Source organism: Ictalurus punctatus, chromosome 12 (assembly GCF_001660625.3).
Source record: "Ictalurus punctatus breed USDA103 chromosome 12, Coco_2.0, whole genome shotgun sequence".
NCBI classification, from domain to species: domain Eukaryota; kingdom Metazoa; phylum Chordata; class Actinopteri; order Siluriformes; family Ictaluridae; genus Ictalurus; species Ictalurus punctatus.
In genome coordinates, this window is record NC_030427.2 from 2,644,539 (window position 1) to 2,662,550 (window position 18,012).

At 41.8% G+C, this 18,012-nt stretch overlaps 1 protein-coding gene across 1 annotated transcript; it reads left to right on the forward strand.

Annotated features, from left to right (window-relative positions):
• The first annotated feature begins 238 nt into the window (after nucleotides 1-238).
• LOC108262629 (uncharacterized) lies at nucleotides 239-7,255 on the forward strand. The gene is made up of 7 exons (XM_053684430.1): nucleotides 239-951; nucleotides 1,136-1,599; nucleotides 1,720-1,925; nucleotides 2,018-2,111; nucleotides 3,186-3,230; nucleotides 4,517-4,586; nucleotides 4,705-7,255. Exons 2-7 carry the CDS (start codon nucleotides 1,559-1,561, stop codon nucleotides 5,392-5,394), a joined length of 1,146 nt encoding a protein of 381 aa, XP_053540405.1. The 5' UTR covers nucleotides 239-951; nucleotides 1,136-1,558; the 3' UTR covers nucleotides 5,395-7,255.
• The last annotated feature ends 10,757 nt before the right edge of the window (nucleotides 7,256-18,012 follow it).

The window sequence follows — 18,012 nt, forward strand, 5'->3', positions numbered from 1 at the left end:
TTTTGTACATCATCTCACACAATAGAAAGTCTCAAACCTGTATCACAGGTCCCGGTGAACCCCCCGGCAACACTACAAGCATCCTGGCTCTGTTAGAGACCTTGCAGTGCACGCCTCACTTGGAAGTGCACAAAGACATGATTCGCTGGATCCTTAAAGTGAAATTACATCTTGATTATGTTTTCAATTTGCCTTACTCTCTCTATGCGTGCACCTAATATGTCCACCAGGTGGCAGCCTAGCATGTTTTGCAATTCGCTCACTGAAGGTAGGTGCAACATACAAAAGATGAGCGTTTTTACCATGAAGTTTAAAGCAGTGCTGCATCAAGACCTGTTTGAAATCCAAGCAGTGCAACACCACTCAAGGTGGCGTGGCCGGTAGGCAAAGCAGCACCTCTCACCACGGTGAAGCACAAATGCTTCACTGTCACAAAGCGGTTTTGCTGCTGATCATCTGTAGGTGGCCCTAGGGGTGTTTTGATGTTGATTATTGTGCGTGTTACTTAAAAGCTGTATGTCAACATGAATATTTAAATGACATGTAAGGATTGCTTACTACACAAACTGAATTTCAATGCACTGTGATGTGTGCATTTTATTTTCCATATAGTGAAAACTGTCAGGACACCTGCACCAGGCAGAACATGTACATATGAAGGCCATGGTGTAGGCCAATACTGATGATGTATTGTAGTATGTACTTTGAAGAGAAACAGGCAAATTAAATGTTAGTAAAATTGTAATGCATCTTCAGTATTTAATGGTATGGTGTGTGTGTATATACTTTTTAGTGCACAAGTGTGTTCTATTGAACATCTGCTTAGTTTTGCAGACTTTGATTGTGTGTGCATGTAATTCTAACTGCACTGCTGTATCGTTTTCTTGTAGAAGTATTTTCCTAAATTATGTGTCTTTTTCTACACAGATGGTGGTTAGCATTAAAACGATGGTGAGTGCACAGCTGCTGCACCTCCTTGTGAAGGAACAGGGCACTGTCACAAGGAGGTCACACTTTGAGCAACTTTCTATTCCACGGACATATTAACCATTACCCTTTAAAGTGTTGAAGAGCTTAAATCTACGTGTGTGTGTGTGTGTGTGTGTGTGTGTGTGTGTGTGTGTGTGTGTTGCAGACTGTGTGGGACAAAGACAAAGCATAGAGAAAAAGGAAAGCTGAACTGTGCTGGAAAAAGACCATGGCTCAAACATTACAGAGCCAGAGTCATTTTATCAATAAGTACATAGATCTGCTCACGCAGGATTCAGAGAATCTGGACGCCTCAGCCTCTACATCAGCAGAGCATGGGTACCTAAGCATGCTCGTAGTGACACAGCGTTCTTAATAAGTCAACTTGTATTGTATTCTCAATATCCAGGCAGTACATTTATGTCAGTAAATGCATGCATCAACACTTCCTTGACTTTGCTGAGCAGTTGTCTGTTCTTTGTCCTAAAAGTTCTTGCATATAATGGTGGTCTTCACATAACATAAGTAAATTCCCATCCTTAAACTCTTTATCTTGCATATTCATTTCGAGCATTTTCTGTTGGGGTAAATGAGTAGAGAGGATCCTAGGCCATTTTTAGCAATTTCCTGGTGAGTAAAAAAAGATGAAATCATTTATTCAACATTGATTATTTTAACAAATTCAGAGGGACCTTAACATAAAATTAAGGTTATAGTGTACTTGTAACCATCCGTCTCTGCTTGGTACAGCCCCAGTTCATGTGACAGTGCTCTGGTGTGTGTGGGACCTCGTCGTTGGCGTGCCAGAGGAGGAGAGAGGAGGCAGATGGAGATGTGTATCCTGTGTCACGAAGCGCAGGAGATCCTACCTGATGGCGCCGTCATGGTGCTCGCTGCCTTTGTCCAACGCTCTCCGGTCATGTCCAAGAACCGCAAAAGACCCCCTCACAATCCAGGTAAGGTTATGGTTTACAGTGTGCAAGTCAAGTAATTGGATAGGTTTGAGTAGCCAGTGTGCTTATTTCTGGAGTATACATGTGTGTTACAGAGAGCTGTGATCCCCTCTTCATGCACCCTGACCTGTCCTTTGGTACCCATACCGGCAGCTGTGGCCACATCATGCACTCTCACTGCTGGCAGAGGTGAGGAGTTGGGCAAAATGTTACTTCTAGACAGCCTTCTACTTAATCCCAAATAAAATGTTTTGCTGCTTTCAAATGTTTGTGGATATTGGCAATAGATCAGCAGCTAACAGTAAATAGTTTGTCTAGAAAATATGACCTTTATATGAACAATTACAAATAAATTAGCTAGTATTAATCAATCAGTCTGGATGTTTTGTGACCGAAAAGTCAAAAATCTAATCTGTGATGTACAGGAAAGTCTTCATGGATGTGTGGTGATCGATAAGATGTAGATCCAAATTGGATGTGTTTGGCTTAAATATGCGATCTGCAGAGATATATATATATATATATATATATATATATATATATATATATATATATATATATATATATATATATATATATATATATATATATATATAATATAAATTTGTCCCAATACAGTGAGCTGATCATCGACACAAAGCATGAAACAAAGCTTGCTATGTGCACTTGACTATTTTTCACTGTCTTAGATCAAGCCAGTGTTACTTTCAAAGTCTGTAAACTTATTGTGCCTCATGGGGAAGCAAAGAACGTTAACCTGATCTGACCTTAGGAGTAAGTGCAGTTCAGTTCAATTTTATTTGTACAGCGCTTTATACAGTAGACATTGTCTCAAAGCAGCTTTACAGAAATATCAACACGGTATACAGATATTAAAGGTGTGAATTTATCCCAACTGAGCGAGCCACTGAGTGGCGACGGTGGCAAGGAAAAACTCCCTAAGATGTTTTAAGAGGAAGAAACCTTGAGAGGAACCCGACTCAGAAGGGAACCCATCCTCATCTGGGTAACAACAGTTAGTGTGAAAAAGTTCATTATGGATTTATATGAAGTCTGTATGGCCTTAGGAGCAGCCAGAGAGTATCAAAAGCTAAAGAAATCAGGTGATTGAACTTGTTATATATACATCAGAATATATCCACTGGACATTATTAAAGTATAATGAGGTGGGGGTCAGAGTGCAGGCTGCTGTGTTAATGCACCCCTGAGCTGAGAGGTGTGTATCATTGAGCTTATGTGTGTTTGTGTCTGGTTTATTTGCAGGTCTTTGAATATCAATGATGCAAACAGGGAGGAGAAATATAACAGGTATTTACATACCAGTCAGTATGTGTGTGTGTGTGTGTGTGTGTGTGTGTGTGTGTGTGTGTGTGTGTGTGTCTCTGCACCACTTAACTCCTGTCTCCCATTTTTACTGCATTTGTAATACTGGAGACACTGCAGGGGGAAACCACTCAAACCCTCTAGTGTGTGAATCTCCCAGAGCTTACACATTCAAACTGAAACTACACAAGCACTACAAACGTGTGTGTGTGATTGTATTTGTGTAACAAATACAGTAACAGTAAACCGTTTTTGTGTTGATCTTGATGTATGTTTTGGATCACTGTCCTGCTGGAAGATCCAACGACGGCCAATTTGAAGCTTTCTGTCAGAGGCAGTCAGGTTTTCATTTAATATCTGTTGATATTTGATAGTCCATTACGCCATGTATCCTTTCTCTGTCACTTTGGGGTGGTAGTTACATCCATCGACTTGGATAAGCAAGTTACAAGCCATCGATAAGGGAAACCAGAGATCAAGATACATCTCAGGTTTTATTTATCTATTTTCATTTATTTATTTTAAGAACTCACTTTTTACATTCCTTCTAATAAGTCGCATAAATGCATTCTTAAGTTCATTCTGCTTAAGGCACTCCACAAAAGCTTAGTGGAGTAGTACTCCAGCTACCCAGGAGTAGTTGATTAAAAACAGTCGAGAGTATTTGTTTATAAAACTAGTTGTTGAAGCCCTAAAAAGAGCAGTGTTCCTGTGGACCTCAGGGGAAGCAGTAAGGAGCTCTGTTCATTTGAGAACTTTAAGAAAAGTAACCTGGGTGAAGCTCTTGATGAATCTGGGAGATGTTGAGTATGTGCAAAAAATTTAAATATAACATTTAAAAAGTTTAAGATTTCACAGCATATTTGTGTGTGTGTTATTTCAGTATTAATGTTCTTGTTATTATTTAAAAACTTTTTTAAAAAAACAAAACAAACAAACACATGTGCCAGGTATCAGGAAGCTCTGGACTCCACTTCCCATCAGCCACTGCACTGCACTACGTCACATGACCACCTGCACCTAATTCACGTTTTGGTAATGAGCGCGCGTGTGTGTGTGTGTGTGTGTGTGTGTGTGTGTGTGTGTGTGTGTGTGTGTATATAGCCATTGTCTGCACTGATTCACAGTCTTTCGTTGTCTTAGACTTTCGTGTTCCCGTGTTTTGTTTCATGCCACAGTATTTTGCCTAGTTGTCTTAGTTTTGTTCTTTGATTGTTTAAATAAATGTTATATACTGCAATTGCTTCTGGCTCAACCTTGAATCGTGACAGAACGAAAGACCAACAATCAGAAGCAGCAGATCGCCAAGATGGATATCTGGGGCGTCAGGATGCCACCAATGTTAGTGGAGTACTTTGCCACATTGCGCCAACAGTCGGAAGATTACCAAGCTGCGCTACGAAAGCAGCAGGATGCCAGGAATTACCTGGGCTTCAACTTACCGCCTATGTTCATGCAGGACTACGCCATGCTACGCCAACAGGAGGAGGAGTCCAGGTACAAGGGGGAGTTTGTGTTCAGTACAGAGACCCAGCCCGGGACCGACAGGGTGACCTCAGAGCTCGAACCTGAGCTCCACGAGGTGGGCTCACCTGCCGAGCTCCAGCAAAGGGTCAGCGGGGAGGCACTAGCACCAGGCTTTGGTGTCCGAGTCCCAGTCAAGTCTCAAGTCCCTAAGGTCCCAGCCAAGCCTCGCGTCCCTGAGGTCCAAATCAAGCCTCGCGTCCCTGAGTTCACGTTCAGGCCTACTGACCCAAATGACCAAATGCCGCTCACGCCCAGCCAAGCTCCGCTCACGCCACAGTCCGCCGACACGCACCGCCAAGCTCCGCTCACGCCACAGTCCGCCAACACGCACCGCCAAGCTCCGCCCATGCCCCAGTCCGCCGACACGGTTCACATAGTGACCTCAGAGCCTCAGCCTCCCCGTTCAGCTGAGGTCGTCGCTCAGACTCCCCGTTCAGCTGAGGTCGTCGCTCAACCCGCCTGCTCCATGGCAACTAGTGTTCCCCCTTCTGCTTCGAGGAGACCCACGCTCCTCGCCCTGGCCGCACGGGGGACTTCTCTCGGCCTTCCAGTTCAGCTGGGGACGTCGCGCCGCTTTCATGCTCTGCCAAGGAAATATCTCAGCCTCCCTGTGCCATTGTAGAAGCCGCCCGGCCTCCTGATTTTGCGGGGGACATTTTCTCCAGGGAGCCAGGACCACCAGATGGAGGACGCATAATTTTGGGCGCTCCGGGAGTAGCGCCCTTGGGGGAGGGTTCTGTCACGTATCAGGAAGCTCTGGACTCCACTTCCCATCAGCCACTGCACTGCACTACATGTCACATGACCACCTGCACCTGATTCACGTTTTGGTTAATGAGCACTCGTGTATATATAGCCATTGTCTGCACTGATTCACTGTCTTTTGTTGTATTAGACTACCATGTTACATGTTTTGTTTCATGCCACAGTACTTTGCCTAGTTGTCGTAGTGTCTATGTTTTGTTGTTTGTTCATATAATAAATGTTATATATCTGTGATTGCTTCCGAACCCATCCTTGATTCGTGACACCAGGGTGTACAAACATTTTTTTTTTTTTCTTCCTGGTCGCGTATTTAAAATTCTTACTTGAACCGGTACATCTATACGATATAATTTCGTCATGTGTGTGCTTGTGTGTGTATTTGCACATGTATGTGCACGTGTGTGTTTTCCTACTATAGGTGTTTAAGAACTCTTTGATCCACCAGAGGACGGGTGATAAGAACCCATGTCGGTACTTCTCTAAGCAGGAGCTGAAGGAGCTTTTCACACTGGAGGACACGTACTCGTCCTCCATTCGGCCACATCTCCTCTCTGAAGGGCATGAATGTGTTTGGCGTGTCCCGTCATGACTTGCTGTTCTCTAATGAGGATACTCTGCAGGACGAGGACAAATATGGTCACAATTTGGCCCATATCTGTTCAGCAGTGCTATATCTAGGCCATATGTGACGGATAATACCCACATGTGGCCCAAACGTACTTGCTATTTGGGATGTCTGGTTGGGGTGTGAGAATTTTAGATGCTGGATTGACAGTTATATTATTAAATAACAATATGAACAGCAAGATTATTAATTGGAGTAGCAGAAGTAATGAAAATAGCAAATGTTAATATTCATAAATACAGGTAATGGGATTTAGTGTTAATAGTGCAAGAGTAAGTGTAAATATGAATCTGAAACAGATGTGGCTGTTCATCTCAGTGCTTTAATTGAAGAAAAAGTCAAAAAAATTTAGCCATGTTGTATAACATACATAAAGGGCAAGCAGGCGGAGCACACTGTGTGTGTCAGTGACTGTGTCTGTATGGTTGGATGATGAGCAGGTGTGTGTGTGTGTGTCAGTGACTCAGGTGTCTATACAGTAAGCTGATGAGCAGTTGTATCTCACTGTCTCCAGTGTTAATGTCAGTGGCCTTCAGAAAAAAGTCCAGTGCTTCCTGTTTCCTCCCTTCAGACAAACACTGTTTCCCAGAATGCACCAGTGAATCAAACGATTCCTCTTGATGTGTGACATCATTTGGACTCTGCACTTCAGTGGCTGCACACTGATGCACAACTTCACTAGAGGCCAGTTGAACGTCAGTGAAGCTTTTTACCATCACCTTCCTCTTCCTCCTCGCACTCAACCATGTGTTCACTAGGCTCTGGCTCGTCCTCTGGCTCCTCCCACTCCTCTCATATTTCCTCTTTCGTCTCTGGTTCCTCCTCTTCCTCCTCCATATCCTGCAGCTGTGACTGTACTCATGAGCGTGTGCCAGTGTACACCTCAGAGCTCTGGACTCGAAACTTTACATTCTGAAACCCTGTAAGACTTACCCTGTGTGTGTGTGTCTGTCTGTCTGTCTGTCTGTCTGTGTGGTCACTTCTTCCATAAGGCATGTGTTGAGCCATGGCTGATGGATCACAGGACCTGCCCGATGTACGTGTGTCATCCTCAAATCCCTCAGAGTAGAGGTGAGGTGTGTGCGTAAATGGATTCATGAGAGTTTCTCATCTCTCTAGAGACGGATGTTGAGGAGCAGCACATGTAGACGGTCACTTCTGCTTTGCATTCGTTTCCCAGCAGCACTGAGTACTTTCACACACACTGTGACTCAGTCTCCAGCACACACCCCAACTCCGAGTCTCTCACACAGCGATGCTGCCTTTTCTGGATATGAATCTCTGCATGCAACAGAGCAGCTGGGTCCTGCTGACCACACACAGTGTGTGTGTGTGTGTGTGTGTGTGTGTGTGTGTGTGCACTTCTCACCTTCGTGTGTTTCAGCCTGCCTTGCTGAATTCCAGAAGCTGCTGCTAATAAGCTAGTTTGTTCACTGTGTGTGTGGGGCGGGGGGGTATTATTTTGGAAGCACACACCTGTATTTGGACTAAACATACTAGCATGACCACAAAAAGATTCAAGATTGTGGCTCAATTGACGAGAGGCCATAAGGTCTGTGAGAACGCTGATATTCTTGTCCTGGGTTCGATGGAAACATGGTGTCAGGACATGCGCTGGTCTGTCAATACAGTTCCCTCTGAAGCCCAGGATTTGTTTTTACTATACACTGAAGACATTTGGGTTTGAGATATGTCGGTCATTTTAAGGACATTCCAAACATGTTCCAATATTTTCGATCATTTGAAAAATGGGTAGGTTTAAACACAAGGTGCCATATTTTAAGTTGTTTGACCATAATTTAATTTCCTAATATTTACATCTAAATTTGTTAATCAACTATTCATCATTTGATCTCAAGCCCAAATGTTTCCCGTATATAGCAAACCAAAAATAATTGCCCTTGCTGTTCTAATACTTTTCTCCATATAATGGGAATAGCTCAGCAGCGGTGTTCTTCACAGTGGCTGACAGTTTTTGGTCTTGGTCTTGTCACTGAGTTGACCTGTGGAGATCCAGGGTAGGTTTAATGGTGATTTTCTCTGGCAGGTGGGGCATCTTCAAGTTACTTGGTTACAGTCATATTTCTATAGCACTTTTCTAGACACTCAAAGTGCTTTACACTGGGAGGAGACCACTAGTGTGTATCCTCCACCTGGATGATGGGACAGCGGTCATAGTGCTCCAGAACTCCCACCACAAACAAGCTATTACTGGAGAGGAGAGAGTGATGTAGCCAATTCAGAGATGGGGATTATTAGGGGGTGATTGAGAAGGCCAATGAGGGAATTTGGGCAGGACACTGGGGTTATACCCCTACTCTTTTTTTTTATTTTATTTTATTTTTATTTATGTTTTATATTTTTAATGACCACAGAGAGTCAGGACCTCAGTTTAATGTCTCATCCAAAAGACGGTGCTGTTTATACAGTAGTGTCCCCGTCACTATATTGGGGCATTAGACCCCACACAGACCACAGGGTGAGCCCCCCCTGCTGGTCTCACTATTACCACTTCCATCAGCAAGCTTAGTTTTCCCCAGGAGGTCTCCCAGTACTGGCCAGGCTCAACCCTGCTTATCTTCAGTGGGACGCCAGGCAAGAGCTGTAGGGAGAGATGGCTCTGGTTATGTATTTCTGCATTCAGTGATGGACTGGGAACCTGTTTTCTCGTAGCTGCCCTAACTGTTTAGGAGGGTGTGCTCCTCAGTGCAGAGGTACACTTCCATATGGAGGCTCTATTCAATGGCTGTACCCTGTGCTGTGATTGGCTTGCAGGTTTGGAGGCAGTGTGTTTGAAGTGCCACTGCACTACGATAAGCCCGCCTTTGAGAGTGAAACTTGCAGCTAGGAGACCAGCAAAACACACTGTGACTGTAAACACACACACACACACACATGCGTACATGTTCACATACACTATACATACATTTACAGTCACAGGTTTGGATTTAAAAATGCATTTTATTTCATTTCTGTGTGTGAGTTAATGAATGACCTCATGCTGTGGTTAATGGGAGGAAAATCTCTCTTCTCTTTTATCTCTGGGGTGTGTGTACTGGAGAAACACATAGTTCACCAGCTCCCTCTGCTGGACATGTTGCATTACCTCTCTCTTTCTCGCACACACAGTCAGTATATACTGAATTTGCCATGTGACAGGTGTTCCTGGTTCAGTATGGGTGGAGCTTATGTGAATTTTTTTCAACTTAATCATGTGACATCCGTTAGCTTTTCTTTCCACTTGTTCAGCTTGATCATCTATTTAATGCTGTATAGCGACTGCTGGGTAGGTAACGTTAATGTTCGCTATGTTAACTAGTGCTGTGGGTAGGTGACGGGCTAGCACAGCTGATATTACTAAACTATTATACTGTTTAATTATAGGCAGGCTTTTATGCCCACAAATACTAAAGAAATAAAAACAGAAGCTAGTGGTGATGTTATACAGTTCAGATTATACTTAAGCTCCGCCCTCACTGACTCAGACACGCCTGTCAATTGGCACAAAAAGCTTGCTATTTAAAAATAAATAAATAAATAAATAAATCTTAAAATTATTCTAATTTTACTAACTATTTTACAAAATATCAAAATGTGTCCTTTTATGTGTGTGTGCTTCACAATGTGGCCTTATTGGTATCTTCTGTACTCTATGAACTACTGATCTGAACTGTTAAATAAGAGGTGTAATTTTAATCAAATTATAGTGATATGAAAATGTAAACTGTAAATAAAGTCTCTTTTTATCATGAATGTGTGTGTCCACTTGGTCCCTTGGCATGAGCGGGGATATTTATCTAGAGTATCAGTTACTATACGAAGTCTGTAGTAACAGCATTTCTCTGAAGATGATTTAATGGAGCTTGTGTTTAGAGTGTAACTTGTACTTTAGTTTTCTTCATTTTCCCAAAATTTAACACCAGATACTTCACAGTACACGAATACCACATGGAGATACAAACTTTATAGTTGACGTGAGGGTAACACTGTTTACACAAGGGTAACAGGCTTGACACTGAGGTAACACTGTTTACACAAGGGTAACAGGCTTGACACTGAGGTAACACTGTTTACACAAGGGTAACAGGCTTGACACTGAGGTAACACTGTTTACACAAGGGTAACAGGCTTGACACTGAGGTAACACTGTTTACACAAGGGTAATAGGGTTGACACTGAGGTAACACTGGTTACACAAGGGTAACAGGCTTGACACTGAGGTAACAGGGTTTACGACCTTTAAGTGTAGAGATCTGATTAATTTTATGTACATATGCGTGTTAATGGATAAAAAAACGTACTGTCGTGTCTGCTCAACTTTTTTTTTGATGAGGGATATGCAAATTGAATTTAAATTCACTAGTCTTACTTAAATTTCCTATATTAACTTGTAGATTTTAATTATAAATATATTTTCTAATTATTATAGTCTCTCTTGTATCACTGGAACAATGGCCCATATACACTCAGCTAATCATGTGACAGCAGCACTGTACATGAAATCATGCAGCTACAGGTCAATAGCTTTATTAATGTTCACATCAAACATGTATTATTGTGTATGGGGAGGACCGGGTGGGTGTGAGACCCAGTTTCTGTCCCAGTCTGGCCCGGCTCCTTCAGGAAATACTTTATCTGATGTGTATATCAGCTGCTTATTTCTTCTTGGCCTTTACACACAGTAAAGGTTTACTGTGCTGCAGTTCTACATGTCTTTATTCTTTTGACCATTAGGGGGTCTCCAATGTAAACCCTTGAGAAATTAAACATTTTCAACACATCTGTAATAAAGCTGCAACTTTTGGGGTTTTGAGGGGGTTTTTTTTTGGAGAGTTTTTTCAGGTTTGGAGGGTTTGAGGGGTTTTTGGACTGTTTTGGCGGGTTTTGAGTTTTTTAGCATTTCGGAGGGTTTCGGAGGTTTTCTGAGTTTTTTTTAGGGTTTTGTAGGGCATTGGAGTGTGATGATCATGGTGACAACGTTGACGATGTTGATGACGACGATGATGTTGACGATGATGATCATGATGACGATGATGGTGACTATGATGATGATGACAATAGATGATGACCATGATGATGACGATGAAGATAATGATGACGGCGACGATGATGATGATAACGATGGTGATGATGATGACAATGACGATGATATGACGGCGATGATGGTGACGATGATGATGATGATGATGATGATTACGATGATGGTGACGACGATGATGGTGATGGTGATAATGATGGTGATGATGGTGATGATCTGAAGTCTTTATTTTCTCCTACAGCGTGTATGAAGCAGTGCTGCACGGAGCAGATGACGGAATGTCTGGACTGGATTATGGCTGAATGTAAGAATTTGTATTCAAAATTTCTGCAGAGTATGGCGATCTCCTTCATACAGAAGTCAGATGGTTGAGTAGGAGTAAGGTACTTCATCGTTTTATTTCCTTGGTGAGTGAAATTACGGCTTTAATGGAACTGGGGGGGACGACACTAACCTGTTGTCTGATGGCTGCTTGATCTTGCATTCTTGGCTGATGTGACAGAGAAACTGAATCAGCTCAATCTTCAGTTACAAGGTAAAGACAAAACCATATGTGATATGATCAGTGCTGTGAAGGTATTTAAAGCAAAACTGTCATTTTACCTTCAGCAATTGAAAAACAAAAGATTGCAACACTTCCCGTCATTGGTAAAGATAGAAAGAAAGCCATGCAAATGCAACCAAAGTTTTGAATGTACTCGAGTATTGTGACCTCCTGTCCAGGCTTGGGCAGGAATCTGAGGAAAGGTTCAGTGATTTTGAAAATCTTGAGACATGTGTGGCATTTGTTGCCAAGTCTTTCATGGAGATAGACATGGATCACATTTCAAAGCAGATGGCTGAACAAAAGTTTAACTATGTGCTCTTCTCATCAGCAGACCATAGGCAACAGCTAAAGGGTGTTTCTGTCGTGGTTTCTGTAATGTAGTGGTTATCACGTTTGCTTCACACGCAAAAGGTCCCTGGTTCGAGACTGGGCAGAAACAAGCTAGCAATTTTGAACTTTGCTTTAATAACTGACCGGTTGTCATCACCGTAGGATCAGGTCCTCTAGGAACAGCCGGAAAGCGAGACCTTGGACAGAGCAGATTTCCTTCTTTTGTGCCTTTGTAGCAAAGCAGTTAACATTTGCTTACAAAATGAAAGGGAGTCTCTGGTTTTCTACAGAAAGTGGAAGCCTGGCTCTTTTGTTGCTCAGTAAGACTCTGTGCGTGACTGGAAAATTTTCCATAAAGTACTGGTCACCAAGTTCACCTATCAGCGAGAGGTCTACGCCCGAAAAAGGCTGGGAGCGGTTTCCCTTCCATTGAGCTTTTGGTGCAAGGCAGATAACAGCTGCTTGCAAAATCACAGGCAGTCTCTGCTTTTCCACTGAATGTGGGAGCCTGGCCCTTTCCTTCATCAAGAAGACAAGAGTAATGATGCGCTTGATTCGAGGGGTAGGGGTAGACATGGCCAGGGAAGAAGAGAAACAATACAGAGCAGCAAGTAGTTACATAGACTCCTGGATGTTCTCAATAACCATACATTTCATGTAAACACCAACCAGAAAAACTGAAAATATATGTACACACTGTATTTCACAATAATTAACAATGGACAAGTCCATCAATAACGCAAATGTCCAAGTCTGTTAAGTTCAGTACCCCAACTAAACTTTCTAAATCTTACGGTTCGGTCCCCATTTGGGCGCCACTCTGTAGCGTGGTACCTTATGGGGTTTGGACGCCAGACAGTTCAAATTAACAGTCACTTATAACTTATAATTTGGACATCACTCAGAATAAGGCTACTCAATTCTTACAAAATAAGTTTATTATTATTTATGCAATAAACATAAGAAAATACAGATCGTTTCAGTCATAGAAACCTAAATAATGAAAACCAAAAAGTTCCCCTACGTGGCATTAATAAACGCACCCATAAGTAAATAAGGCTCTATTCATAAAAGAACATTTTCACACACAAAACGCAGAAAATAAAACATTTAACCCCAAAATAATTCTTAACCAAAACAAAAAAGTTGTTCACTTTAAAGCTGCACTTCAATGGCGGTGATTTAGGCGTACGGGAGTTCGTGAACCCGAAAGCATGGGAAACCGGCAGTCAGATTCCGCTTAACACTCGGAGTTCTTTACAGACAGTAACATCCAACGATTTAAACATACTGGTTCTCCACAAAAGTATTAAAGAAAGGATCACAAACCCGTGATGTGCCTCCGAACCCTCAAAACTCCGCTCACTCGTTTATTCACCTTGGCAGAATATTCCCGAAGTGTTCGCCAGCCTCCTGAATCAATATCCACAAGGTTATAATCCACAGTAAGAGCATTAGCATGGTCCTTGGCAAACGCACACCATCAGTTCCGCCATTCCCACCTGGCGCTCATTTCCGCGTCCTGCTTTCTCTCACCTAGTCACCTGTTCTTTTTATTGCTTCCTAAGACCCCACCCTTCTCTTCATCTCTTTTTTTACTTCCGTTAATTAAAACACCACAGAATGGAATGGACTCCGCTTCTGCGTCACTAAATGGTAAAATGGTAAATGGCGCACTTATATAGCACTTTACACTGTGTCTCATTCACCCATTCACACACCAGTGGTAGCAGAGCTGCCATGCAAGGCGCTAACTTGCCATCGGGAGCAACTTGGGGTTCAGTGTCTTGCCCAAGGACACTTTGGCATGTGGAGTCATGCTGGCTGGGAACCGCCAACCCTACGATTAGTGGACAACCCGCTCTACCACCTGATCCACAGCCGCCCCTGTCACTGTGCAGCTATCTGTTATAAATGAATGGGACAATATCCTTGGCATCCATGCAATTCAAGGATGTTGTAATTGGTAAGTTGTGATGTCAAAAGTATCTGTACCAAGTTGATACTAAAATTTTAAAAAGAATGATACGATAAGTTTTTTTTTTTCAGTATCGGCTGTACCAAGTATTCTTCTGCTTTCTGATTGACTTTCTTTTGTAAGTATTAATTAACCGTGATTTCCACTCAGCCATCTTACTGGAATTTGTGTAGGTTAGGAATAAGACTGAGGATGGAGTTGTACAGTTTTGTAGTGTGTATCGTTTGTAAATATTGTTAACTTCTTTACCATAGCCATGCTGAGGGAGGTGTTGACTAAATTAGAGATGGTGCTGGACCAACAAACCAATGAGATTGCTTCAACTACAGGTGTTCCAGGTGCAGTCTTTGGATACTGATGAAGATTTACTGCCCTGCAAGATCTTCCTCAACTGCATAGTCTGGAACAAAGGATGCAACAGAGCCCAGATTGCAAGCAAAAACTGGTGAGAATTTTTTTCCTTTTATTGTTAACAATTGCTTGCACATTTACACAGCTACTGAGAGTGTTTGTTTTCTCAAGGTGACACACTTTGATATGAGGGAACAGTTATGACCTAATCTTTGTTAGAGGAGCAAAACATGGAAAGCACACAGGGCAGGGTAACTGCAGGAGTAGTGAGAAGCACTGACACAGTTGACAAGGCAATACATGCTTATTAATTATTTATATTTTATATTATATTATTGTTTTAAAAATCATCGGTTTCGGGTAAACTGGTTGGTGCTTATTGACAGGGCGGATGTGCTCGACTGCACCTGGCGCATACTGAAGAGGGTGACTGCTAACTCCCTGGCAAAGAACCTCAATTGGACAGGAGTCGATGGAAAGACTTCACTGGCCACTCTCAAACTTGGAGAGGTCATGATTGGTAAGTATATCTGTTTACATACAGAATTAGCTGTCTCTCTCAGATGATATGTAAGGGGTAATCCACGGCTAGATGTGCATTAAACGATTTTAGTGCATGATGTGGAGGAAAAGAGCCACTCGTTCAAATCGTCATCTAGCCATGGATTACCCCGCTTATACCATGGTCTTTCCACAATTAATAAAGTTAAAGCTGTCATTGATTTTAGAAGCACAAACTTTGATTAAAAGTTTAAAATGACAGTTAATTTCTATTAGTTAGGTCGTTAGATCTGGAATTTTGCCCGATATAAATCAGACACAGAGATAAAGTAGTGTGATGAGATTACATTTATTTGAATGAATTGACAGATATCTATCAGAGACAGAGAGATTAATCATGTATGAATTTCCTGCATCATGTGCCTCTCAGCAGTCAGTCAGTGCGTTTACATGGACCACAATAATCCACTGTTAACCCGATTAAGACGATACTTTGATTAAGAAACTACCATGTAAACAGCAATTTTTAATTACCTTAATCTGATTAAAGTCATTACTGGAAGTAAGCACTAATCGAATTAAGACATGTAGTACTCCTGTTTCAGTCGCATTATCAACGTGTATTACAGACATGTAAACACCTGAATCACATTATTAACGTTGTGTGAGTTTTCACCGCATTTTGCGACAGGACACGTACACACACGGCAGTGCTCAACATTTTATGGCGAACAAGTGAGCACGGCTGCGTCCCAATCCGCATACTTGCCTACTATAGGCCTGTAGTAGGTAAAATACATCTATCTCGGCTACTATAGAGACGCTAAGTGCACGGTTTGGGATGCAGTTCACGGCTTCAAGCAGTTGTCTATTTGCACGTACAGCATGACAAAAAAAAACTGTGCTTAAAGCGTTCATAAAAAAATTAAATAAAAACACCCAAAACTGTATACTATACCATAACGAAGACGAACTGTATGTTGATATGTGAAATTCTGGAGGGACGTCGGACGGCGTGGCGCGACACATGTAAACACCTTATTCACGTTATTATCTTACTCAGAGTAAGGTCAATAATTAGATTACTGCTGTCCATGTAAACATAGTCAGTGTTGCGCAGCAGTAGTGTAGTAAAACTGTGAGTTGAATTACTTCACAAACAGTGATGGTAACACCTCATTGCTGAGAAATATAATGTAACTTTTTACCAGCAAAGTTATTTTTTTTGTTGCAGACAAAGTTGCAGACAGCGCCGGCAAGAAGTGTCTGTGTGTACGAATGTGTGTTCACGAATGTCTCTGTATGCTCGAGTGTCTGTGCGTGTGTGTGTGTTTGTGTGTGCATGTAGGCTGCGCGTTGATTTAGAAATGCTCACAGTGATCAAACTGACTGGAACTACCTGTGCAATAAACGGTTATAATGCACACCTTCCAGCCAATCAGAATCCAATATTCACACTGACCATGGTATAAACGTAATTAATGCTTAAGATTCATAATAACCTTACGATATGTATTGCTTTCTTCCAATGTTCATAGAAACCTCTTCACGGCTAAAGCTGCAGAGATGGAGGTTGAGGGGACCATGAAGAGGTGGCTCCAGCTGGCATCAGATTGAGAGTGCGGGCGCAAGAGAAGACTTTTGAAAACTTTTGCAAAAAGAAGGTATTTAGAGTGTTTTAACTGTGGACTCTTTGTTAATTTCTTAAAATGTACATATTGTAGTCTATTTTTGATTGTTTATAAAAGTCCTTGCTGTTTTTAAATGGTTGAATTTGTGTGTGTGTGTGTGTGTGTGTGTGTGTGTGTGTGTGTGTGTGTGTGTGTGTTGGTAGCTGGGTGGGTATACAGTTGCGGTCGGAAGTTTACATACCACTTGCAGTATCTACAAAATCTTAATACTCTTTACAAAATAAGATTGATCATAAAAATCCTAAGTTTCTTATTTAGTACCGCCATGAATAAGCTATTTCACATAACAGATGTTTACATATAGTCCACAAGATAATAGCTGAATTAATCAAAATTACCCCCATTCAAAAGTTTACACACGTTTGATTCTTAATATTGTGTGTCGTTACCTGAATGATCCAGGACTCTTTTTATGTGTTATGATAGTTGTTCATGAGTCCCTTGTTTGTCCTGAGCAGTTAAACTGCCCACTGTTCTTCAGAAAAATCCTCCAGGTCCTTCTCATACTTTGCTTTTCCTGCATATTTTAGCCGTTTCCAGTAGCGGTTATATGATGTTCCGATCCATCTTTTCACACTGAGGACAACCGAGGGACTCGTACACGACTATTCCAAAAGGTGCAAACATTCACTGATGCTCAAGAAGGTAACAGCATCCATTAAGAGCCTGGCTGTAAACGTTGTAAACAGGATGATCATGTAAATTTTTTTGTCTTCTGGGATACTTCTTCTATGCTGTATTAACCATCTTTCTGTAATAAACCTTTTTCACCTCAGAGGACGAGTCTGCAAGTGTTGTCTAATTTCACAACTAATCACAACTCAGTTTTTACATTTTTTTATTTTATTTTTAAGAAAATAATTAAAATTCAATAACCTTTTGACTGTATGAGGTACCCGTAAATGAGAAAAAACATAGTACTACTTTCATAAAATGTCATGTGCAGCTTGATGCTAATTATAGTAATGTATAGTAATTCTGAGTCTTGAACAGTAAACTCTCAAGTGTCATTGTCATGTCACAGCAAACCAGCGACTCCGTTTCCCAGAATGCACCTCAGACTACAAACATGGCAAACACAAACTACAACTCCAAACCAACACACCGACATTGTTAACCTTCTCCAGAATACTAATCAGACAAACCTGTTACCAGTGAACCCACTACATTAGAGAAGGAAATACTGGATGTGAAGTGCAGTAGTGCTAGTGTGTGTGAATAGACTATCAGTTTAGATACTGACCCTGAACACTACTAACATGCAGTGCTTTCTTGGGGTGGTGATGAAGTTGGAGTTGAACCGGTAAGAAAGATATTAGAGAGAGGCTTCTTTACACTCCTGAGGATGTTCAATTAGAACCTGCACCAAACTCACCTGATTCAAGTCATCAGCTAATTAAGCGGCCTGCACGAG

What these genes read in the sequence shown, in the direction of transcription:
- LOC108262629 (XM_053684430.1), top strand. Translation starts at nt 1,559, where the DNA reads ATGAGTAGAGAGGATCCTAGGCCATTTTTAGCAATTTCCTG. An exon ending in AAGACCCCCTCACAATCCAG is followed by an intron (nt 1,926 to 2,017) that starts GTAAGGTTATGG and finishes TGTGTGTTACAG; the next exon opens with AGAGCTGTGATCCCCTCTTC. An exon ending in AGGGAGGAGAAATATAACAG is followed by an intron (nt 3,231 to 4,516) that starts GTATTTACATAC and finishes GAATCGTGACAG; the next exon opens with AACGAAAGACCAACAATCAG.